The sequence below is a fragment of the Ruditapes philippinarum genome, unplaced genomic scaffold (genome assembly GCF_026571515.1).
Source record: "Ruditapes philippinarum isolate M1 unplaced genomic scaffold, ASM2657151v2 ctg1516_1_1_1_1, whole genome shotgun sequence".
Taxonomy (NCBI): Eukaryota; Metazoa; Mollusca; class Bivalvia; order Venerida; family Veneridae; genus Ruditapes; species Ruditapes philippinarum.
In genome coordinates this window covers 695,595-723,078 of record NW_026867184.1, presented here as the reverse complement: position 1 = coordinate 723,078, position 27,484 = coordinate 695,595, and the positions used below count along the sequence as shown (strand labels likewise).

At 30.4% G+C, this 27,484-nt stretch overlaps 1 protein-coding gene across 1 annotated transcript in view; it reads right to left on the bottom strand.

Annotated features, from left to right (window-relative positions):
- LOC132735187 (uncharacterized) overlaps positions 1-27,484 on the bottom strand; it is a gene marked incomplete at its 3' end in the record, with an annotated part of 41,020 nt that overhangs the window by 8,979 nt on the left and 4,557 nt on the right. The window contains exons 3-9 of the mRNA XM_060722111.1: positions 26,769-26,874; positions 6,932-7,044; positions 5,290-5,453; positions 4,406-4,582; positions 3,824-3,983; positions 3,112-3,332; positions 2,110-2,320 (exon numbers count right to left, since the gene is read on the bottom strand). Coding sequence (XP_060578094.1) covers positions 2,110-2,320; positions 3,112-3,332; positions 3,824-3,983; positions 4,406-4,582; positions 5,290-5,453; positions 6,932-7,044; positions 26,769-26,874 — 1,152 coding nt within the window. The remainder of the gene's footprint in view (positions 1-2,109; positions 2,321-3,111; positions 3,333-3,823; positions 3,984-4,405; positions 4,583-5,289; positions 5,454-6,931; positions 7,045-26,768; positions 26,875-27,484) is intronic.

Sequence of the window (27,484 nt, the reverse complement as noted above, 5' to 3'; positions counted from 1 at the left end):
ATCTCTCAAATAACTTTGAACTTTTCCCACAAAATGGTGTTAATAAATTATTAAGAAACGAATTTAAATGGCTAGTTCAAATTGGGGCCAAACAACTTAATGTCTAAATGTTAAGTCGTCCGAATTAAGTATTTCACTACTAGAGATTTTTGATTTGCATATTTCTGGAATAATTTTATTTTTATGAATTTTTGGAAGTCGTTAAAATGTACTTGGTTTACTTTCAAAATTTAGAAAAAAGATCAATCTCATTTGTTGTAAATTCTGTATTTTTGCTGATCAGTTCTTTGTTTTTAAAAAAAGTTCCCTTGTAATAAAGTAAGGTATTGATTTGTAGTATCTTTCTAGAATTGTTCTTTTATAAACGTTCACATTCATTATGATGACCACCCTTGTGTTATATACACATGTACGAGGGTTGTCCCAAAAGTCCGTGACAAATTTTATAGCCGGTTCATTTTTAACGCCAATAGAAAATAATTCACACATATAACCGTTTAGTTTATTATTTAACATTACATTGAATCATTTACAAAAAATTTACCCTAGTCACTTAAAAATTTTCAGTATTAACGACATTGGGTTGAGTTGCCGGCGCACGTCAAATAATTTACATTTTGTTATAAATAGGCTGAACTTAATAACATATATTTCAAATATCTGATGATGTGTCTGCACAATTTCACGTTGACTTCCTCTGCTGCTATGTTTAAATCATTTCTGAAAATTTTAGTTAAATAACTTAAGAAACGAAAAAGATACGAATAAATGAAAATATCTCATATAAAATATGAAAGTTAAAATGGCGACGTTCGAAGAATTTGCGGCGCAGTGAACAGGTCACTCAGGTTTCATGACTATATCGAGATTACACATGTTACGATTTTCAACAAATAAACCAAATAGAACAGTTAAGCAACATATTCTGAGCATTTGTGTACAAAAGGCATGAACGAAACCAGAGTTTTGCGCTACAAAAAGCGAAACTAAGGAAAACACGGAAAGAATGACCGATCTTCGTCGCCTATTTCCTACAGCTTAAAACAGGTGTAACGAGACCGGAAGTTCGCGTATAGCAAAAATTAATGTATGCCATCCAAACATTCAACAGACATTAACAACCACATGATTTAAGTCAGAAATTGACAATTTATGGGTACCATTATTGTGTTGAAAGCCATTGAGAGTATTTGAGAAAGGCGCCTTATATAGATTTAACGCCGCCTTTGACGTTGGACGTGCGCCGCGATTCAGTTAGTTGCCATGGTGTTTATGGCATATTTTTGTTGTTACTTGATATTTATCTATGAAAATTTGTGAAAATGTTTAAATTATATGGGTTTATAACAAATTAAAATATCAAATTCGTATCTGTTTTATTTAGCTGTTAAACAATCTTGTCACAGAATATTGGGACAACCCTCGTATATAAGCCAAGCGACAAGGGAACATCGCGACAACGCGCCGCACGACAATGCGCTGTTTGGCGAGCTTCGCTAGCGACCGGGCGGCACGACGAATGTGCGACAACGCACAAAGTGCCACCATATATTCTAGCTAGGCAATAAGGCATATTTGTTACGCCTGATGATTATCTTCACTGTCTGCTATTCAGTCAGTACTTTTAAAATGTTTGCTTTAATCCAGGAATGGTTATGTCCAATTGAAAGTTGGTCAAAGCCATTTTATATCTTAAGATTGCTAAGAGTTAGACTAAACGAAAGAATATCATATTGGGATCCTGTAAATCATTAGTTTAAAAGAAGAGAGTACTAATTTGTGCAGGTATGTGAAAAATATCTAACATAGAATTCAGAATTCAGATGAAATACTAACTTGACAGAGACAATAAGTGGCGATAACTGGAATTATGTTGTCATAATATTCCAAACTTAAATCAACTAATTACTAGTATATAATAATATGTAAATCATTTGAATATATGAATTGATTATAATTGATTTATTTACACCTCATTTCTTCATTTAAACTATATTTTGATATGGTAAGATTCCTGGCGTAAAACTTCTTGGTTTTCAAAATATGTTACCTTAGCTCGACACAGAAATTCATGTATTTAAAATAGCTCGATTTGTTTTTTTAGCATACCTTGTTTGGAGACAACAGCTCTGAATCCATAGCCTCTTGTTACTATTTTAGAAAACATCCGACAAGAGGTGAATTTCATCAATATTTCACTGTGTTTTGTTTCAAAGACCGATATGCGGTTGTTGTACAAATAGTCAGTCTCCGCAAAAACATTGGATGCATCACGAAGCTGTATTATGTCTTTACAAGCATTGGGGTTGCTATTGATATCCTGTTGATGAGGAAAACAATGACTTGTTTAGAATGGTGCTGACAATAAGAAATTTCGATATTAAATGACACTAAAAAGTTGTACTAAAATACCAGAAATATTATAATAAATTAGTGCCAAAGCAATTCTGTTTGAGTAATGTAAATTATCAAAGTATCAAAGACAATTATTTATCATCCACGTACTTATTGTTATCAATTTTAAACTAATTAACTCAAATATCCATGATAAAGCAAATAAACACAGTATGTTTCAAATGTTAAAATACACTCACACTCCTGGGATTTGAAGATCTAATGAATAAATGCATAGATGATATAATGATCACATTGTAATGAACTTCATCAAAGTCAACTTTCTTAATTTCTAAATGATTAATTTCGATTCCATTATCTCATATTTACAGGCAAAAAAAACAATATCCGGTTTCAATATCAAACATTATAGCTTAAAATTCACAATAGTTTAACTGTGAGATCATTAATCTTGAGTAGATTACTAGTTTCATTTTTTTATCTAGGAGTCATTTAACATATTAACATTTCCATTTAACGACAAAATAATTTTTTGTTGACAAAAGCTCTTAAGATAGGGCCAATGCATGTTCTTGAGCGTAAACATACGCGCATGTGCTTTTGTATGTGTGTGTGTGTGCGCGCGCGCGCGCGCGTGTGTGTGTGTGCGTGTGTGTGTGCGCGTGTGTGTGTTGGTGTGTGTGTGTGTGTGTGTGTGTGTGTGTGTGTGCGTGCGTGTGTGCGTGTTTTATCATCAAATATCATAAAGAATCATACCTCATAAACATTCAATGCAATTTGTGTGAATACTAATTTTACAAATCCTTCATCTTTAAAATTTATTATCCAGAAATATACTAAGCCAGGCTGATAGGAAACGGGGTAGTTAATACTTGTTAGCACAGTCTCCTGATATACCAATTTAGTCAGAGATGTTCCTATATAAATTCCGTATTCTGTTCTATAATCACTCAATAATAAAGGAAAGTTTGCCGCATCTGAAATTAAAAATAAAACAAAAACTGCTTCCACTAGTACAACTTCTTATAATAATAATAATAATAATAATAATAATAATAATAATAATAATGATAATAATAATAATAATAATAATAATAATAATAATAATAATAATAATAATAATAATAATAATGATAATAATAATGATAATAATAATAATAATAATAAAAATAATAATAATAATGATGATGATGATGATGATGGTGATGAATGATGATGACGACGAATGATGATGATATTGATGATGATGACTACCACTCCTTCAACTTCTTATAATAATAATAATAATAATAATAATAATAATAATAATAATAATAATAATAATAATAATAATAATAATAATTAAAATAATCATAAAAATAATAATAAGAATAAGAATACATATAAATAAAGACGTCGTTCAATGACTTTTAAAATGTATTTACATTAACAAAACTTGATTCAAATTGCACTTTTTATTATTTCTTACCATCATTTCGACAACCAATCAGTTCAAATCTCAAGCATTTGAACCCCTCTGTCATCGGCTGAATGATGTTAATTTTTACGAAGCGTGTATAGAGAGGCTCTTCAAATATTATCTTTTGAGGATCAACCGTCGGATGCAATGTTTCAAATTGAAACAAGTCCTAAGATTAAAAAGAAAATGAATAACAAACAAAAGAACGTTAATTTGCAAAAAAATGTTTCAATTTACTGAAAAATATGAATTATGTCAGATGAGTGGGTATTTTATACTTATAATAGAAAAACACCATTAGCTATCTATTTATGCTTGCAACGCTTATGCTGGTATTGCCTACGGATTTTGTTGCCAACGTGATTGCTGATTGTTTGATTTAAAAACTACTAAGTCGCTAAACGTTAGAAGATTTTTATACAATGCTAAGAAATCAAATTTTGAGCAACAGTATTTATCCAACAGACAAACTTTTACCACAGTATAATGAATTTAACCGGTGGTTAACTTTTTATCATTTTTTTAACTACCCGGTCCTGACAAACATTGCAATTTATAAGGTCCATAAGATAAACAAGTTTTTATAATTACTCTATTTTTTTCTGTTGTCCAGGTTGTGTTCTTGGATGACCGGTGAAAAATACTAAAGGTTCTTGCACCCATCGGTAAATAACGTTTACTAAAGATCATCTTATTCACAGATGTTGTCAGTTTTTCCCAGTTCCAAATCACAATACCTTCTACTGTTGTATCTTTGAGCAAATCAATCTGCATTAAAAAGGCAAGAATGGTAATCTGGCTAAAGGTTTAGTCAACAATAGGAACAAAGCAGCAATATGAATAAAGTGTATCATGCATTCTAAACAGAGATGAAAACAATCACACAATAATTGTAAACACTGATTTAGTTATCTGTGTTCACATCTAAAACGTTTCGAGTCTCGAAGGACTTAATGTCAAAGAATTTCGATATAAATAATTCACTATTATAATTATTCTTCTATTACCTTTGATTTTGTTTATTTGATTAACGTTTATCAGCCAACACACATCAGAAAATGGATCGACTTCGTAATGACTTACATATAGGAATACCGATTTCAACATAACAGATAATATAGAGAAAAACAAATAAGGAGGGCCAAAGCTGTTGTTTCGAACTTCACCAAAGGTTAACAGACACATAACTGATACAATTTGCTTTTGAATTCATTATTGATAGCTATTACATTCATCTAACAATATTAGATCCCTGTTATAAAGTCAAACAACTTGAGTAGTATAATGTTGATAAAGTGTTTCATCGAGTGAGCATCGAGATAAAAAATGTTGTTGTTTTTTCTCCAGAGGTAGCACAGCTTTTAATGTACTATATTGGTGTTTCAAAGGGGAAATACTATATCATATACTGAAACAAAACAAACTGTCCTTTTCTTATTTATACATTAAAACAGATTAAATCAAAACGGTGTTACCATTATATAGGGATTTTCATCATTTATGTCAGAACACCATCCAGATTGAAACGGTCTAGCTGCTTCAGGTGGAAATTGATTTAACCAAGATGATGCCGATATCTGCGCGTCCGTTATACCCATGTCCTGCATTCCAAGATCATTATTACATATGTCTTTCTGAGCTGAAATGTTGCGAAAAAAGTAAATTAACTTGCTATTAACATTTACTTTTGACACAGATATTATTCCAGTTTGATGTTCAAACTCTTTAAAATTTATATGAGTGGGGATAACATAATTAAAACGTTTAAATGTGTGTTTCAATTGAATAAGTTACTATGCTCTTGTCTTACGTCACACAATCACCGGACAAACTTTAATTTAAACAAAGGCAGTGTGTTATTACCATCTTTACATTTTTTTCTTTTTAATTCTATCTTATTGATATAGATTCATTAAAAATGTGACTGATATTTACCATCTTTTCCCTTATTTCCAAAGTAATGATATATAATTAGAAAATATTCTTAAATTAAAAGATGGCATTACAATATTGAGAGAAGCTGGTAACATTTTTCAAACTTGTTAGGCAAACATTATCTCATTTTATCTTATAAAGCGTAAGGTATATGATAAAATTGATATTAATGATATTGAAATACCTTAGTCAAGAAAATTAATCAACTATCATAATCAGAGTCTGCAATTTTCATCTTTGTTTCCGGTGCTATTAAGGAATCTCAATATATATATAAATGTTATATATTGGGACGATATATATTTAAACTTATCTATAGTACTGAGATGATGTACAGAACGCAGTTTTGGATTAAGGAATACAAAGAGAGATTGCAATATACATTTATTTATTGTAGATCGTCTCAATATGATTAACATTTCTGCCAAGTAATTTGAATTTCCTTCCACTGGTTCAAAAGATACAGACCGAAAACTCCTATATAAGTCTATATAAATCAAAATCCCCGGGGTGGGACCGTTTTAAATTGTAGGTAGTCCAAACTTGTGTCCTACACACCGTCTCAATATAAGATATATTTCTGCGAAAAAGTTCTAATTTCCTTCGATCGGTTCAAACGATACAGACCGGATTGAAACAAAATGACTAAGAGTGAACTTGACCTTGACCTGAGGAAGGTCAAACCTGCGCTCTGCACATCGTCTCATTATGGTTAACATTTCTGTCAAGTAGTTTGAATTTCCTTCCACCGGTTCAAAAAAATATAGACAGGACAAGAAAACCTGCTAACAAACGGACGGACAGACAGAAGTTCTAACGGGACAGTAATTATGTGGCTTCTCTATTTTTCTCTCTATTAATCTTTTTAGCCACACAAAGGAGAAAAGCCACATAAAAGCATTACAGAAATAATAACATCAAAGAGAAAGAACAGTTACCTATTGTCCCTCTAGCCACATTATTAATGTCCCATGAAAGCGAACGGACGAATAGAGAGACAACAATATACGCCGAAATTGTTTAAGCGTATAAAAATGCAGGCTCGGTTTTGGATACGTCGCTGCAACATTCATCACGTCCCATAGCACCGACAAAAGCTGAATTCTATAATCCCAGGGAATTTAACACAGTTAAAGACAAATCAGTTAATATTTAACAAGGGTGTAAACATGAGTTTCTTACTCGTTAAGGATGCTTTAGAAATTACAACTTGAATGCCGGAAGTACTGCTTATCAAATCTTCTAAGCCATCCTTATCTGTTGTTATCAATAGGATATACCTTCCGTACATGTGTCTGTATAAACATAAAAATGTGATATATTTCATATAATTTAACCCCTTACCCGCTAAAACCGGAAGCAATTTTTCTCTGCTACCAAGCTAAGCTTGTAGTTTCGGGCAGTCTAACCAAGCCTAATGCTTTTAGTATAGTCTGATTTTATTGAATCTGTCAATTATGAATACATTATAGCACTCATTTAAATATTCGATCTTACTTCTGTTCCAATAGCACAGTCGGTGAAGTGATTACCTAATATGTCAGAGGTCTATGGTTCAATCCTTACTTTTGCTATTGTTTTAGACCTATTTTTTATTTTTGGAGTATATTTTAATGAAAATGACCAAGTGCTTGTAAATTGTCTACATGAATATTAAGCAACTTAGAAAAACTGTTTTGTCTCGTTTTATATTGTATTTTTTCCGGACTGAAATAACATATATTTATTTGAATCCGAATGAATTTTAAGTATTTATTCTTAATACACTTTATTTCAAAAGAGTATAGACTATACCAAAGTTAGTACAGAACATATTAAAAACAATCATAGTTTCAATTATGTTAAAAAAGTTATAAATAAGAAAAAAATATAGACATTCGCGCTCTCGATCTGACAACACGTATGACATTTAGAAATTAAAAACCCGTAGTTTACCCTTTCTCGCTATAATGGTCAGTATAACTATTTCATAGAAATAAATTAAATTTAAAAACATCTTACTGCGTACATCTCATGACATTTACCGTAAGTCTATCGAATTTTAATATATTGTGTGCATTGAGTGCAACTGACAGGTTAATAAAACCAAAAAAAAAAGCTCAGCTGTTGTACTTTGATTAGAAATTCCTTTAACTTAATAACAATGGCCATCTTTACAGCTATGGTCAGGTGCCCGTTCTTCCTCCAATGTCGCCATCTATACTGTGTCGGTGTGACGTAAAACCCAATAAAAAACAAGCAAATAAACAGCTAGTGTATACATTTCAGGAATTCAGTTTGGTTTACTAATACGTTTTACTCGTGTTATTTTTCAATTGTTCACCAAACATTTTAAGTTATGTTCAGCTAAATAATGACATTGTCTATTCACTTAGCATGTTCAGCAATTTAAAGTAAAGGTTCAATAAATATTTTGCACTATTCAAGTTGATTTACGCAAACCATGTGACTTAGTATTATGCAATATAAAAACAGTTAAACAGTTTGTGTACCAATTGCCACATGCAAAACTGTTACAGTATATTACTGTGAATTTAGTTGACTTTTGTATCATGTGAGCTTATATGACGGTACTGTATTTCCAAGATGTGCCTTTTACAAGATGCATTTGCAACATTTTAAAATACTCTGAACATACTCAAACTTTGAACCAAAAAAGTAATGCCAGTCATTAATGGACTTGCGAGAGCGAAACAAAAAAGATACTTTTATACATGTATCGGTAACTTACTTTCGAAAATGAGCTACTAAAATGCTGTAGATGTCCCATATAATTGCATATGGAACCTCAATTGATCCTGTTCTAAACATTGCATATCTGTCATTTCCTATCAAGATTTTTATAAATGTCATCCTTCTATATCCACCAAACCTGTAAACTTAAATATCAAAATTGACATAGTTCAGGCTTTCGTTCATTACTTAAAAAGCCTTAATATCTACGGTATTTTATTCAAAGATCGTTTACAAGGAGCTATTTTGGAAAAGCTTTGAACTTTCTGTTTAACCTTCTGAGATCGAGACATGCAAGTTTTCACATCGTTGCAGTCTAATCAGTTTTGTTGGTTTAGTCATATTGGTCGGGTGGTTGACTTTTAGGAAAAATGAAAAAAACATGGGTAAAGAAAAATTGTTTGCCGACTTTTGTAGAAAGGTACAATCATGCAAATTGATATTAAACCTGCTACTAATTGCATTTTACCTTCATTCTTTCAATGCGATATTATATAGGGCATATTGAAAGGTTAAAACTTGCGTTCTCAAGTTCTCATTTTTGTTCTGAAAATATGTAAAAAAAAACAATGAAAATAACATATCGGAAAAAAATTGTTTGCCGACATTTGAAGAAAGGTACAAGCATGAAAGTTAAGTTGTTACTAATTTCATTTTATCTACATTTTTTGCAATGCGATACTAAAGTATACTATTGTAAGATGGGCAGACTGAATTCGAAATTGCCAAAATTATGTAATTGAATAAGATATTATACAAAAAGTATGGCCAAATGAATGAAAATGTTTACCATAATAATGTTATCGATGTCTTTCAAATATTTAAAAGACCCTGTTTCAAAACTAGATCATGGCTAGGTTACCGATCATTGTTACAATTTTCGTTTGATTCTTAATAAAGAACATTGTTGCACCGTGTTTATAAGGCAGCTAAATCGTACTACCTTGCCTATACACAGTACCCAGAGCTATTTTGTGTTTCATAAATGTAAGTATTCTGTAGCTTCGAAAATACGGCTGCGTAATAATTAACTGCAAGTCACATAAAAATGCCGAAATTTTCTAAATGACAGAAAATCACACAGAAAACTAGATAATGACCATTTCAAGTTATATATGGTAATTGAAGTAAAATATTAAAATTTGATTAGTTACTAGCTTTTTGCCCTGGCATTAAAGAAACTCCGATAGATATATTCACTTTGAAATTCCACTGTTTTACACTGTAGCAAGAATTAATCTTAATCTTTGTTTTGGTATATTTTTTTAATGTCTTGATATAAAATTTATGTATGCATAAGTCATTTTTTTTTCATATTACCATCAACCAAATTGAGCGATCAGTATTAACGCATTAAATTTTCCGTATGCTAACATTCCGCGCGGTCTGTATAGTATAATCGCCAATTTACGTCACATCCTGTAAGGAACGTAACTCTTCCTTGACACTTACCGATTAGATTAAAGGGTCTACAAATATATTGATGAATCAAACAGATAGAACAATAAAAGCTATTTTAAATAGTTTGTTAATCATCAGATAAATAACTTTTAATTTAAAGTCTGATCCTACATATGATTGATGTTTGCAGACAATTTCCATATGCGTCCCCCGTACACGCAGAAATGACTTTAATTAACCACGCTCACCAACTTAATTTACTGTAATCTAAAAAAAAACAATTCAAGTTATTTTACCACAGAATCAAATAAAGGAAATACATCAGTCCAAACATATTTCATTTTCCGTATTTTCACGTAAAAAAGTTTTTTCACTGCATTTAAACATATTTTCCGTATTTTCACTTGTGACTTGTAGGACTTCTTTCTTCTAATTAAAACTTAAGCAAATACATGATATTGTCGGCAGTGATAAGGGAATGGGGCGATATACTTTTGTTGGCCATAGAGGCTCTAGTTTAGTTGATTATGTTATTGGTACGCAAAATCTTTTAAAATCTGTTAAACGTTTTGATGTTTCAGAACCGAATATTTTATCGGACCACTGTTTAATCAATTTTGTACTTGAATTTGATAATCCTATTAATGTAGATATAAGCGATAGCCATGATCATGTTAGTTATAAATATTTATGGTCAGGTAATTTAAAATCAGTTTATACAGATGAATTGTTGTCAGAAAGATCTAGACAGAAATTTAATTGTTTAAACGTGCAAATAAATTCTGCTGTGGATATGCATGATATAAATGAATGTGTAGATAGTTTTTCAAATATCGTGGACGAAGTTGCGTCCCCTTTGTTTAAGAGAAATATCGGTGTTAATAATAAAGATAATGCAGTATATTCGGATCAGCCTTGGTTCACTGAAGATTGTCATGAAAAGAGAATTATTTTTAATGGAATGTTGAATAGATTTAGATTAAATAAAAGCGAAGAAAATAGAATTAGTTTAGTTAATGCCAGGTCACAATATAAAACATGTATTAGGAAATGTAGATATGATTTTGACAAAGCTGAGTCTTTGAAACTTACACAAGCTAAATTTAATAATGCAAAACTCTATTGGAATATGTTAAAAGGGACTGCTGGTGTTAAGCAGTCAAATGTACAATTAGACACTTTTGCTCAATATTTTAAGGCTGTGAATAACCCAGACGATCCATTTTATACACCAGATGAAGATGTTATATATTTTTATTGAAAGATATGAAAGAGAGGAATTTAACGTTTTGTTTGATGAATTAAATGTACAAATAAGTGATTTGGAGATAACAAAAGCTATTAAACAGTTAAAATCTGGTAAAAGCGGTGGCCCGGATGCCTTTTTAAATGAATTTTTTATACATGGTAGACAAATGCTAATGCCTTCATTACTTATATTATTTAACAAAATTTTTCAGACTGGATATTTTCCTGAAAGTTGGTCAGAAGGTTTCGTTATTCCTTTACATAAAAAGGTAGTTTAAATGATGTCAATAATTTCAGAGGTATCACTTTGTTAAACGTTCTTGGAAAATTGTTTACCCGAATATTAAATAATAGACTGTCAAACTGGGCAGAAGAATACAGTGTTTATATTGAGGCCCAAGCAGGTTTTAGATCGCATATGGGTACTGTAGATAATATTTTTGTGCTACATGGTTTAATAAGTCACATGATTAATAATGGGAGACAACTTTACTGTGCGTTTATCGATTTTACTAAAGCTTTTGATTACATTGTTAGAGATAACCTGTGGTTTAAGATGATTAAGCTTGGCATACGTGGTCACATTTTAAATATCATACGTTCAATGTATTCGTCAGTAAAAAGCAAGAGTAAAGTTTTGTAATGAACTAAGTGATGAGTATGTATGTTCACTAGGCGTCCGTCAGGGAGAGTGTTTATCTCCCTTTCTTTTTTCCATGTTTTTAAATGATTTAGAAGACAGTTTTATCAATAGTGATGTTCCTGGAATAGATGTTAATATGTTTAAAGTATTTTAATTTTATATGCTGATGATATTGTAGTGTTTTGCTAATACCAAAGATGAGTTACAAACAAGTCTAAATATTATTTCAGCCTACTGCGATAGGTGGAAAACTAAGTGTAAACCCTACTAAAACTAAGGTAATGATCTTTAGAAGAGGTGGAAGAGTACCTGAAAATTGCAATTTCATGTATAAAGGTTCTATTATTGAAATTGTCAGTAAGTTTACATATTTAGGTATAGTTTTCACGACCGGAGGGTCTTTTGCAGAAGCACAAAAAAACTATTGCAGGTCAAGCGATGAAAGCTATTTTCCAATGAATAAATATCTGTATAGATTTATTAATATTACTGTTGTGCATAGACTTGAGTTTATTTGATAAACTGATTAGTCCTATTTTGAATTATGGTAGCGAAGTTTGGGGGTTTTGTTACAGGTAACAATATAGAAAGAGTGCATATGCAATTTTGCAAAAGTATTTTTAGGTGTGAAAAAAAGCACTCAAAACGATTTTGTTTATGGTGAGCTTGGTAGAGTTTCCTTTCAAGTACTTCGACATTATAATGTTTTGAAATATTGGATAAAAATTATTCATACAAAAAGTAACAAATATGTATATAAAGTGTATAATCTATTGAAAACTGATTTCGAAAACCATCCTAATAAAGCAAATTGGTGCTCCTTAGTTAAGTCTCTTTTGTGTTCTTTAGGGTTCCATGACGCCTGGCTTATGCAAAGTGTTGGAAATATTGATATGTTTTTATTTGTGGTAAAACAAAGATTAAGAGATCATTTTGTTCAAAACTGGTCAAGTCGTTTACAGGATTCCAGTAGAGCACTATTTTACAGACAAATATCATGTTTTAAATTGCAACCATACCTCAGTTTAGTTAATGTTAAAAAATATTATTGCGAACTAGCACGTCTGAGGGTGTCCTCACATAGATTACATATTGAAACTGGTAGATGGACGAAACCAAATAGTAACACCTATAAATGAAAGAATCTGTTATGCATGTGGTATTTTAGAAGATGAATTTCATTTTATATTAGAATGTAATGTATATGCTGAATTGAGACAACGTTTTATCCCGTCCTATTATTGGAGACGCCCGAATATGCAAAAATTATTGGAATTGTTAAATACAGATAAAGAAAAATTAACTCGAAAACTTGCAAATTTTGTATCTAGAGCTTTTCAGATTAGGAGAGAAATTATATATAGTTCGTAAGCAGAGTTAAATAGTTATATAGATTTATAGTTATTTATAGTTAGTATACAGATATTGTGTATGTTTCTTGATATGTGTATGTTTCTTGATATTTGTATGTTTCTTGATTTGTGTATGTTTTCTTGATATGTAAAACAGGTAAAATTGATAAAGTATTAATGTATTAAAGATACACTAAAGTGATATAAATTACATAAGTTGACTTTGTGTTTTTAATATTGACAAGGTCAACTTTATCATACAAGTTAGGTACTGTATCTTACTTATACACAATCATTCTTTTTGCTTTATATCTTGATTGTACCTGGATTGATATCAAATGTGTAAACAAACTTTTATTTCGTGTGAATGTAAAAGTAATATGTTGATCTTGTGTTTCGTTTCGACAAGATCAAGATATTATTATTGACAAGAATCCCTCACTTATTTTTGATGAAATATCTTTTGTGAGTTAAGTATATAGTGTAGGTGCAGTTGCGTGTATTCATAGTAGTTATTTTTTCATGTAATGGGGTGAGTTTGTTATACTATATATTGCATGTTATTATCAAATGCTTATATAATTTAGACTAAATGTGCTTATAGAATAGAGTTTCGATTTTCATTTTGTGCAATGTGAAATTTCACATGGGTATATGTTACATTTTCCTCGAAATTAACATTTTATGCGGTACAGTATGATATAATTTTCGATTGAAAGAACCGTAGACATCTTGTTATAAAATATCTGAAAAAATTCTCATAGTAAAATTAAAGTTATACCCAAGTGGAATTTGGTAAGAATATCTGATGTCATACTAATTAGGAAGACATTTAATTATTTGTAAACCTTCTCCGCTGTTTAAATTGTTTTGTACATTTATGCTATATACTGTCTTGCCATATTAAAATGCATTGTATATCCTCATGGGCTATATAGCCTTATGGAATATTGAAAATAAACTTATCAAACTTATCAAACTTATCATGATAAAGAGAAGTTGTTCAAATCGTTATGTAAAAAAGTATATACTCTTATAAAACCAGGATTTATTTTCATCTCATGGTATAAATATAATCCTGTTCCATAGCTACAACAATGCGTGCAATATTTATTTTCAAAACGCCAGAGGATAAGATATACGATATTTAACTGGAGAACAGTCAAAACCACTGTTTATTACAATAAAAAACAAAATTCTTTACTTATCATCATTTTGATTGAATTATTGTCATTCTAAAATGTTTAATTAAGGCTTAATAGTCGAAATGTTTATATAGTAATGTTTGTTTGTGCATTATTAAAAGAAGTAAAGTTAATGTTGTTTATGCATATGTATATATAGTTGATATGACAATGTATTTAATTGTAAATATGTTTTGCTCTCCAAATATGGAGGAAATAAAAGTATATATCTAACTTATGGTTACAACAACTCGTGAAATATTTATTTCCAAAATACCCGATGATATTGTATCTCAAATTTGTAGAAAAAACATAAAACAATTATAATCTAATCTTCTAATCTCTCTGTTAGTACGTATCTTAATAATCGTTGACAAGATTTTTACGACTAGTACATCAATAAAAATAGTTTCTATTTACTCACAATTTGGGAATTTGAGTCTTTCAACAAAGAACATTCCGCCCATATCCAGTAAAAGCCAATGACTCATCTGTTTGTCTTTTATTTCCTGATTCGGTAAGGTATCTAAAGTTGTTATACATGAAAGAAATGCAGACACATTCAGTTTTATTTTCTTTAGAAAGTGAAAGCATGTATATTATTAAATATTAGATTAAGAGCATTTTAGGTGTAAAACACCAACAAAGGCGGTGCTGAATAAGTAGTGGTTTAAAACAACAGAAACATGATATGAACAAACTGGTATTTCAGCTTTCTGTTATATCTAAAATAATCATTTGTTTACTAATTACAAAAAAAGAAAGAAAAAAAAAAGAAAGAAAGAAAAGAACAAAATAATCAGGTTGTTTATTATATAAAGTATTTGGTAAAGCAATTTATAACTGCTGCACACGTAAAAAAGGCATATCTGAGGGGACATTGCTGATAATAACCGACAAATGTCGCTCATTGCAGGTCATTCCCATTAGCCACGATCATTATTCGAAATAACCTCTAAAGTTTTATAGCATGATTCAGATAACGATTTAGATAATAATTCAAGTGCGTTTTTAATTTGTATACAAACCATTAGTGTGTTTCCTGATAAGACTTTAATTTGAAATGAGATAATGATTGATCGTAAGAGCAAAAAGAGTACGAATATATAATTTTCAGGACAAGTAGAGGTGAAAACAATCACGTAATAAGATATTATCTTAGAGTAAAATCTAGTTAACACTGTTCAGGGTAGGTATTTACTAGGCAGATAGGGAAAGAAGACCTGTACGTGTGCTTTTTTATCAGACTCACAGGGCAGGATCTCAAACGTGCCAATTAAGGAAATATACGAGTACAATAAAAAATTTCAATATAATGGTAAAACTAAATAAGCATTTTGTTTTCCGGGTTTGAATTGATTTAATAAATGAACATTACCATACTGCATCAAGGTCTGAGCGAAGTCATTTTGGCTCCCATAACAAAGACCGACATTTGTCATTGCAAATCCTATATTGGAAAATGAAAAATATTTTCTTTGAGCACCAGACTTTAAAGTTATTTTCAATATTTGATGTTTAAGTTTTAAACTTTAGAATAAATGTCGAGAAACGGAATTGGAGAAGTCATTAACAGTCACATGCATATTGTTTATAAAAACATTATATCGATATATTCATATTTCACAAAAGTAAATTTATAACAAAGCAATACCAAGACTTTCATATATTAAAATATCTTTTAGACCAACAAATTAAATAAAGAACTGATGTGTTTGAACTGGTCTCGTCAGGGACAAAAATAACTTATAAATTTACAAAATATGCTTAAATTTGTTATTGATTCAAGATACGTCGGGTGCACATTCGTTCAAATTTCTGTAAAAAATTATTCTTAACATAAAACATGTGTCAACATTTTTTCCTTGATAAAATTGAATTCAAAAATAATTTATTGTGCCATGTAGTAAGTATGTCTAATGTTTTTATAACATGATGATTATCAGAAGTTTATTACTGATAAAGCATCAGGAGTTTATAACTGATCAAACATAAGTAAATTATTACTGATAAATCATCAGGAATTCATTACTAATAAAACACCAGGAGTTTATTACTGATAAAACATAAGTAGTTTATTACTGAATAAACATTAGGAGTTTATTACTTATACAATATCAGTAGTTTATTAGTGATAAATCATCAGGAATTTATTACTAATAACACATCAAGAGTTTTTCTTACTTATAAAACATCAGTAGTTTTTTTACTTATAAAACATCAGTATTTTAGTACTGGTCCACATCAGGAGTTTACTAATGATAATGCATAAGTAGTTTATTCCTGATAAATAATCAGGAATTTATTACTAATAAAACATCAGGAGTTTATTTCCGATAAAGCATCGGGAGTTTTTAACTGATAAAACATCAGGAGTTTATCAATGGTAAAACTTCAGGAGTTTATTATTGATAAAACATCAAGAGATTATTACTTATAAAACATCAGGAGTTCATACTGATAAAACATCAGTAGTTTATAACTGATGAATCATCAGTAGTTTATTACAGTTAAAACATCGGGAGTTTATTATAAATGAAATATCAGTGGATTTTTACTTGTAAAACATCAGGAGTTTATTACTTATAAAACATCAGGAGTTTATAACTGATACAATATCAGTAGTTTATTTCTGATAAATCATCAGGAATTCATTACTTATAAAAATCTGGAGATTATTATTGGTAAAACATCAGTAGTTGATTACTGTTAAAACATAAGGAGTTTATTATTGATAAAACATCTGAAGATTATTACTGATAAAACTTAAGTAGTTTACTACTGATAAAATATCAGGTGTTTCTTGGTGTTCAAACATTAGAAATTGATCACTGAGAAGACATCCGGAGTTTATAATTAGGGGTTAGTGACTGATAAAACATCAGCAGTTTATTACCAATAAAACATCATGAGTTTATTACTGATAAACATCAGTAATTTATTAATGATAAAATGTCGAGCTTTTTTACTACAAATAAAATATCAGGATATTATTTATCATAAAATAGCAGGAGTTTATTACTTATAAAACATCAGTAGTTTATAACTGATGAATCATCAGTAGTTTATTACTTATAAAACATCAGTAGTTAATTATTGATAAAAGATCAGGAGTTTATTTATTAAAAAATGAGTTTATCACTGAATAAACATAAGCAGTTTATCGATGTTAAAACATCATGAGTTTATAATTGATAAAACATCAGGAGATTAATACTTATCAAAAATCAGTAGTTTATTAATGATAAAATATCCAGATTGTATAACTGATACAATATCAGGAGATTATTAATGATAAAATATCAGGAGTTTATTACTAATAAAACATCAGTGGTTAATAAGTGATAAATCATCAGGAATTTATAACTCTTAAAAAAAGTAGTTTATTAGTTATTAAACATCAGGACTTTTTTTATTGATTAAACATCAGGAGATTATTATTCATTAAACATCAGGAGGTTATTTCTTATAAAAACATCAGTAGTTCATACCTGATAAAACATCAGTAGTTTAAAAATGATAAAACATCAGTAGTTTATTACTGTTAAAACATCAGGAGTTTATTATTGATAAGCCATCAAGAGTTCATTGCTAATAAGACATCAGGAGTTTATTTATGATAAAACATCAGTAGTTTATTACTGTAAAAACGTCACACAAATAAACTTACAAATCATATGGAATTTATTACTAATAATAATAAGTTATCTATTACTGATTAAACATCAGGAGTTTATTAATGATTAAAAATCAGAATTTTATTACTGTAAGTACATATAAAATGTCAGGATTTTATTACAGATAAAATATTAGGAGATTATTCAGGAGTTTATAACTGATAAAACATCAGTAGTTTACTACTTACAAATCATATGGAATTTATAACTTATAAACATCAGTTATCTATTACTGATAAAACATCAGGGGTTTATTACTATTAAACATTAGGAGAATTTATAACTTGTAAAACATCAGGAGTTTCTGGCTGATAAAACATCAGTAGTTTATTACTTACAAATCATATGGAATTTATAACTTATAAACATCAGTTATCTATGACTGATAAAACATCAGGGGTTTATTACTATTAAACATTAGGAGAATTTATAACTTGTAAAACATCTGGTGTTTATTACTGATGAAACATCAAGAGTTTATAACAGTAAAAACATCAGTAGTTTATTACAGATAGAATATCAGGAGTTTAATATTGACAAAACATCAAGAGTTAATAACTGATAAATCATCAGGAATTTATGACTAATATAAATCAGTGGTTTATAACTTTTAAAAAATCAGTAGCTTAATTTTGATTACATATCAGGTGTGTATTATTATTAAACACTAGGTGTTTATTACTTATAAAACATCAGTAGTTGATAACCGATGAACCATCAGTAACCTATAACAGTTAAAACATCTAGAGTTTATTATTGAGAAAACATCAGCGTTTTTTTTACTTATAAAACATCAGGAGTTTATAACTGATAAGACATCAGTGGTTCATTACTGATAAATCATCAGGAATTTATTACTATCAGAACATAAACATTAGGAGTTTATTACTGTTAAAACATCAGGAGTTTAATTTTGATAAAACATCAGAAGTTTGTAACTAATAAAACAACATGAGTTTATGACTGATAAAATATCAGTAGTTTATTACTGATAAAACACTAGTAGTTGGTAACTGTTAAAACAGGAGGAGTTTATTATTGATAAAACATTCATGGCTAAAAGTCTGTTTCGTATGTACGGTATATTACGGACCCTATTGACGGGTAAATAAAAAACGGAGCGGTGTACTAGACATAAAATATGATGTGTTTAATCATTCTCCTTACCTTTTCAGAGCAATAAAAGGACGTTCAGGCACAAATATTGGTTAGAGCTAACGCTTACAAGTTAAGGGAGCATAGGAGGTATCTTAAAAGTTAAGGATAAATTCGACAGAATTTAAGGGAATTTTGACTTTAGAATTTTTATGGATAAGACTTTAGTTTTTCCTTAAAGATTAAGGGGAAAATTATGATATTAAGGGAAAACTTTGAGTTTAGGGGAAAATTTTCACTTATTAAGATTCCTATGAATACTGCCCCAGTAGTTTATTACTTATAAAAAATCCGGCGTTTATTTCTGATGAACATTACAGGTTTATTTAATTACTCATCAAACATCAAGAGATGATCACTAATAAAGCATCCGGAGTTTATTAATGATGAAACATCAGGAGTTTATTACTGATAAAACAGCAATAGTTTATTACCTTTAAATCATCAGTAGTTTATTGCTGATAAAACACCAGGAATTTATTACTTAAAGAAACAAAAGGAGTTTAAAAATGGTAAATTGTCAATAGTTAAGTACCGATAAGTCATCAGTAGTTTATAACTGATAAAACACCAGGAGTTTTTTGCTGATAAAACATCAGGAGTTTTTGCTGATAAATGACCAGGAGTTTACTACTTATCATCTTAGTTTTGTTTTATGTTGATGCTTACCTTTAAACCCTAAGGTTCGGTAATACAGGAGAAAGTCCCTTTCTGTATAATATAAACAAAGTTTCTTTCATAAAAACTATATCTTTAAAAGTAAATTTGAGTAAATAACTTTTCTAATTATTTTATATCTTTGGATACTGGTATTTATGAGAATATCTTCAAAATTGTATTTATTTCTTAGGATGTTAATTTTCCACGTTATCACATGAGCAACTTGTATGACATATATTATCTGATAATAAATACGAAACAATACATACATGCCTGGGGGATATAAATATGAATACATAAGTGGACGTTTATTTAATTTTCAAAGCTAAAATACAGCTTACACGGTATTTTTTTCGAACTTAAAATAACCCTTGCTCCATGTATCCACTAGTACGTTAAATATAGTCGTATGTATGTATTTGCATTTTTTCATTTTACCTTTGATCATACGCGTGTATATCATTTATTTTATTACTTATTATAAATATATGTCAGTCAACACATTAATTCTATAACGATATGATGTTATTCAGCTTTTAAGGACAAATTAATATTACTAATAGCGACTAACCTTTGCTCCACGAAACAGGTTTATAATGACAGAATTGAAAACCTTCTTCCAGTTCTCCCAGTACTCCCTGATCTAGGCCAATGAACAACGTTTCGTTTACCATTTCCATTCTTTCCAAGTTAATACAGTTTTTATTCTTAACCTAAACGCATTGTAAAAGAGCAATTGTTTTATTATAAAATAAAGCTTTCATCAATAGCAAAGCTTATTACTAAATAAATAACATGCACATAATTAATATAATGTTAACAGTTGAATATGAATTATCACTAATTAGATATTGTTCATAATGCAAAATATTCTGTCACCAGGTTATTTAAAGATAAAAATGCTTCAAATTTGATTTTTCAAAATACTGATAGTTACTAGATTTATACAGTTACAGTATGATCTCCTTTTGAGTATTCACAGGGAATGCATTTTATGTTTTAAACTCTACACACACTCTAAGTTAACACGTTTTGATTACCCAGTGTCGTTAAAAAACTGGAAGTTTTTTTAAAGAAAATAGCATTGATCATTAAAAAACGAGTGAATCTTCCCAAACATAGTTTGTGCATTCTCTTATCCAAATAAGACATATTCAGTAAGAATGTCATATATATCAACTCTTTATGCAATAAAAGGATTTTACCTAAATTTAGACATAATATTTCGGACAAAAAAATATTTTCTACTTATTCATTACACCGAAACTTAGAAAATAACATTTCCCTACTATCACAGTAGGCAAAGCCTATAAACGGGGAAGTAAAATAAAAATATTCGTTCATTTTTTATTTTCAATTTTTCCGTTCGCAAAAAAAGTAATTCGGTATTTTATAAACCGCTTCTGTGTTTTTGTCCCCAGCGCACTTCATCAATAATCTATAATATGACAGGGAACTAAATTACGCTTCCGTTTTCAATCAGAATACCTCGGCTATTACTGTTATCTTATAAGGCGAAAAGTTGCGATTGGTCTGTAATCGGAATTCTAGCCGTTTATCAATGCGTTACTGCGCCCAACATGAAATGATACTAAAAATTTCATATATAGAATTCAAAATTTATTCATTTATTTATTTATTTTCCTTTTAAATACATGTATATACGTTAAGTCTATGGCCGGGCAAGCCACTTCGCGGCCCCAGCCTTTGACTTCCCCGTTTAATTCAATACCTATCAATGAAATTTTCAGTGTCAGTTCTAGTCGGGCACTCTATTTTAATGTAGCTCAATGACATTAAGCGGGATATTCCGATAACGAGCAATCGCAACCTTTCGGATTTACAATAATTGTTGAGCATTCCGAGTAAAAACGGAAGCAGTTCGTGAAAAACCGAATGACACCTTCAAAACGGAAAAAATGAACCGTGCTTTAACCGACTTCCAAATAATTATGCTTTGCCAAATTTCATATAATATTGTTAACGCACGTTTTTCCGTGTTATAATGTCCGCAGAGTCCCGAGGAACGGTTGGCGCCCTAGCCCGGTAGGGCGTGGGCTCCAACAGTTCTAAGGGACTCTGCAGACTTTATAAGTTCATGAAATAAACGTGCAGTGACACTATTATAGCATAAAATTTTAAAACAGATTCATGATGTATATTTAATACAAAACACAATTAATATTAAATCCTTGTGTTTGGACGGTATTTATTTAATTCTACATGTTTTTCGTATGCGTTTTTTTTTTCCGGGGCCAACGGGGAAATTAGTAGTAATGGAAATAACGGGTGAGCAGTATACTTCTGGAGTAACTCGAAAAGAGCAAATAACCGGACAAAATTGCGTGATAATTGAAATGATTGAAGGTATTGTTAAGATCAATTAAACTTGAAAACTGCGAATAATTGCCGACACCTACTTATCGATTATACTATAATGTTAAAAACATATATTTATAACATAATTATGTATTTTATTTTTAATCGACCTTTCTGCAGAAGTACGAAACCCGTATATTTCAGTTGCCTGTAGTAGGTTTGGACAGTTTAGTTGCATAGTCTTTAATACCGAATATAGACTCAAAATAAATTACCTACAGACATACAAAGCAAGACATTACTTGTAGAATGATTTCAATAGAAATATCCGAAAACAACGCTAGCGATAACTTGTCTTTGTAATAATTCTATAGATCCAGAAAACACAAACAGTCATAAAAAGTCGAAACTGTCTTAAGCAGCCAGCCAAGGGATGCAGTCATTTTGGCTGCTTAAGACAGGTGGCTGCTGAATGGAGGATCTAGTTTTTATCCAAAAAAATTATTCATTTCTTTGTAAAATAAATCTGATTTAAGTATAAATAAACCAGTCTGATTCATCATCATCATCATCATCATCATCATCATCATCAGTTTTTAACCATTTACAAACGTATGCTTTTAATGGTTTAACATGTACACAATCCTTCCAACATATAAAGCTTTACATGAATGTAACACAGATAAACAAATGCACTCACGATTTATAATGTCAATAAATGAAACTATTTATCCCATAAAAATATCTTCTTGCACAATAATTTAAAATGCGTAATATTTTTTCACAAAAAAGTATGACAGTTTCTTTTCAATAGAATATTGTGTACACGTCATCTAAGTGTCGGCACTTCCTTTGATGAACAGCAGGGCTACAGGTTTGTAAACATCAAAGATTTTTTTGAAGAGACCGCTGGTTACCTCTTAGAGGTCATCTAGTGTGTAAACTTTATGGGTGTGATTTAACAGTGACCTCATTATATTTATGCAATTTTATTTTCACACATGGAGCAAGTGTTTTTATGAATTTATTACTGAGGAATTTAGACAATCGGCGATGTAATTCATTTTCATTTCTTTGGTAAGTACCATGTACGCAAAAAAATTATCTGAATCGGGATAAACTGAAATTTCTTTCTGCCATCGATAATGCATTTTTTTCTTCTTTCTTTTTTTTCTTAAAATCGGTAAATTGAAAAATAAAAAAACTAGCGTACAGTAACTCAAAAGAACAAATTACAAGTGCGTTGAGACGTTCCAAACGTTTGTAATTACGACACGGATGAGCAATTATGCAAACTTCTTGATATGTTGTGGTTTGTGTTAATATCTAGCACCTGACAAGTACCTTTTGTTAATCTCTGACACGTGTCATCTTTGAAAATAGAACAGAACAGAACAGAACAGAATATTTTATTGGCATTAAATACAAACAATATTTATAGCCATACAAATATAAACATGTATAGTGGTGCATACAAACTTTACCAGAAGAACAAAAGTTTAACAATTTAGATTTAACAAACATTTTTAAGTCTAGTTTCTTAATGGTATCATTGTCTTTCTCTGAAAGCCAAATATAAAAATCGACCTAATTTGTAAATTGACCTTATAGAATCTGTTGACATTAAAGTAGTGAACTTTTGAATAGATGGCCATCTGCAAAAATACGGGGTGAAAGTTTTGATTCGTAACTGTCTGTATTTAGGACAAACAAGTAAAAAATGATAAGGATCTTCAATAATATTCATATTACATTGAGTACAGTATCGTTGTTGTCGGTCAGTATTGTTATATCGTCCAGTTTCAATGGCTAAATTATTTGTATATAATCTAAACTTTGTAATTGTAGTTTTATATTTAGTGTCCATGTTTAACTGCAGGTACTTCTCTGTTTCAAATTCGTGTTTGAATAAACAATAGTGCGATAACCTATTAGAATTGTTAATTGTAGTATACCACGATTGCTTAAAGATATCTAATATTCGCTGCTTAATAATAACATAACTGATATCATTGGAATTCTGAGAAAGCCACAAATTTCCTAATCCTATTTTTTCAAGCAAAATTTTAATATGATGTGCCCAATTAAGACCGTTGTATGAGTTACCATTGTTTGCGTCGTTTTTCAACATTTCGTATATATTTATAATTAATGGGTTGTTTGATTTCAAAACTTGTATCCAATATTTGATAATTATCAATTGCCGTGCTGTTTTCATGGGATATCGCCCAAGTTCACCATACAAGCCGTATAGATTTGTCGATCGTTTTACACATAACAATTTTCGAAGGAATTTACAATGTATTTGTTCAATGTGGTTGCCATCATGATACCCCCAGACTGATGCATTATAATTTAATATAGAACCTACTAAACTGTCGAACAGACGAAATTTTTCTTTCAAAGGTAATTCAATTTGATTAAAAACTATAAATAGGTTATGGAGCGCAAATGATGAATGTTTTGATATTCTAATTTGTGTTCTATACCACGATCCATTTTTGAAGAGATGCGTTCCTAAATACTTAAATAATAAAAAAATAAATGACAGAAGATTGCCTGGCCGTTTCACCTGGCTGACCGCAGAAGATTGCCTGGCCGTTTCACCTGGCTGACCGCTTAAGATGACCGACTTTAAGATTCGGGAAGCATTTTAGGTGATCGTTGACCGCGGACAGCAGGTGACCGTTGAACAGATGTATAAAATAGAGTGGTTTTCGTCGGGAGCGTCACAAAATGGCCGTTAAGGTCAGGTGACCTTGATCGGGCTCAAACACACCTAGCCTGACGCATTTTCAATGTTGCCGATTTGGGCGTTCTTTGGGGATTATGTGTGTGGGTATTTTTTATTTACGCACTGACATGTCTTAAAACTTCGTCAATTTAAATATGGATCAGATTTCGATATTATTCAATTTACTTGTTGGCGAAAACAGTTTACTTTACCGCAATCATTTTAAGTAGTTACTTGTAATCCATGTAAGTATTGACCAATACATACTTTTTCCCCAATGCTTGAATTATCGGCCATCTTTAATTTGTATATGACTGTTTGTGTTTTCTGGATCTATAGAATTATTACAAAGACAAGTTATCGCTAGCGTTGTTTTCGGATATTTCTATTGAAATCATTCTACAAGTAATGTCTTGCTTTGTATGTCTGTAGGTAATTTATTTTGAGTCTATATTCGGTAATAAACACTATGCAACTAAACTGTCCAAACCTACTACAGGCAACTGAAATATACGGGTTTCGTACTTCTGCAGAAAGGTCGATTAAAAATAAAATACATAATTATGTTATAAATAAATGTTTTTAACATTATAGTATAATCGATAAGTAGGTGTCGGCAATTATTCGCAGTTTTCAAGTTTAATTGATCTTAACAATACCTTCAATCATTTCAATTATCACGCAATTTTGTCCGGTTATTTGCTCTTTTCGAGTTACCCCAGAAGTATATTGCTCACCCGTTATTTCCATTACTACTCTCAGAACCGAACGAAATTTTGAATTTTAATTGATTTAATAAAGCTTAACATTAAAAGTACAACGTTATATTACTCTACCCTCTACCCAAGACAAAACATGACCCTCAGAAATTCTTAGAATGATTTCAGATTGACGGTAGAAAAAAGATATGTGACATCAAAATCGTTTTTTTTTTTCAAGCACACAAAATTTTTAAAAAAAATCAGATACTAAACATTCTATTAAAGAAATATAAAGAGCATTTATCAACATAAACATCAATAAAACAACATTTTCTCATATTCATTTTGTGTTTGTTAATAGGAGGGTTAGACTGAATGACAGGTATTTGTTTACATTGACAACTGTCCGTTTCTTAGAAAGGGCAACAACCAAGATTAGCAGCGATGTCTATACGCGGTATTTTCGGCATAGTTACTTGAATGCTGCTCGCCGTATTTAATGCGATTGAGGCCCTCGAATCAATAATTTCAATATTACAAGAGCGCATGACTCTTTGGAAAACAGGCCAAATCGTCATTGTTTTTGTTTGTTAACTGGGCCTTGTGTGTTGCACATAGGTGAAACCGGGCTAAACAAGAGCGCGTGACTATGTTAACACATGGTTTTGTCCCGTTATTACATGGGCAAAATAGAGAAAAATAGCCGATTTAATGCTATAATAAGTAAAATAAAGCAGAAAGAAGGTCACATAATGTTTTTTTATAGTAGCATTATTCTATAGGTAGAGAATAACTGAAGAAGATCACAGCATAACTTTGATGAAAGCAGTATTAATGTTTTGTGTTTGAAAGCAGAAAACCACAGACAACATAGAACAGCAATAAAGTATGGCTGAAAAAAAACCTAGCTTTCATCGGAGCAGTATGGCGTCTGATTTGTGCCATTCGTGTTCTCCAAGCCAAGCAAAAGGTTAAAATTGCGGAGGGGGGAGGGGCGGGCGAAATTCAATAAAAAAAAACAGATTCGAAGCTCGGGGTGCGGAGCGAGCGACATTTGATAAATAAAACGGGGGGGGGGGGCACGGATCGAAATTTTATTTATTAAACTTTTCACTCGGCGGAGTCGCAGGACCAAAACACAAATGGCACAAATCAGCCACCAGGTAATGTCTGTATACTATCAAAGCCCGAAAGAATAAAAAACATGCATACGATACCTTTATAAGGAGAAAAGCATTATCTTTAAATGCGGTGTGATCTGATTTGGTTCGTTTTTCGGTGTTGTTTTCATGTACGCACAAATCAGTCGCAATGATGCCTGCAAAATATCATTAAATGTTTGTTCTTATCGTTTATAGGATAAACTATAATGAAACAAAAAAAAAGTTTATATATCATATGTTAGCAATCGCTATCTTCAGACATTGATTTGCAAACTGTGAAATCTTCTCATATATTCGTTATTTTTTGTATGAATGTGCGGCGAAGACTATTTTTAGTACCGTATTTTCGTCTGTAAGGTATCAAGTCATCAACAATTTAATATGACTTTAATACTCTTTGCTGGTATATTAAACTGCATTTTAAGAAGAAAAAAATATAAATTAAGATTTAAACACAACTTCATTTTTACTTGAAAAATAAAAGAAAAAATATTTAATAGCGAATGTTGATTATCAAAAGCTTTGGGTGGCTTAATATACAGATTTTGCAACTTAGTTCTTAACACCCTTTTTATTACCTTTGTATTTGATTTTACCTGGCATGGCCGCCAAATTATTACATTAGACTTTGTGAATAGGAGTTAGTACTTATTTGATTGCCCAAGAGTTTTTTAAGATTATAACCTATTAGTGCTACATAATAGAGTTTATAAATGACATGTTGTAATTACTAATTCACTTATTCGATTGTTGTAATTTATTTAA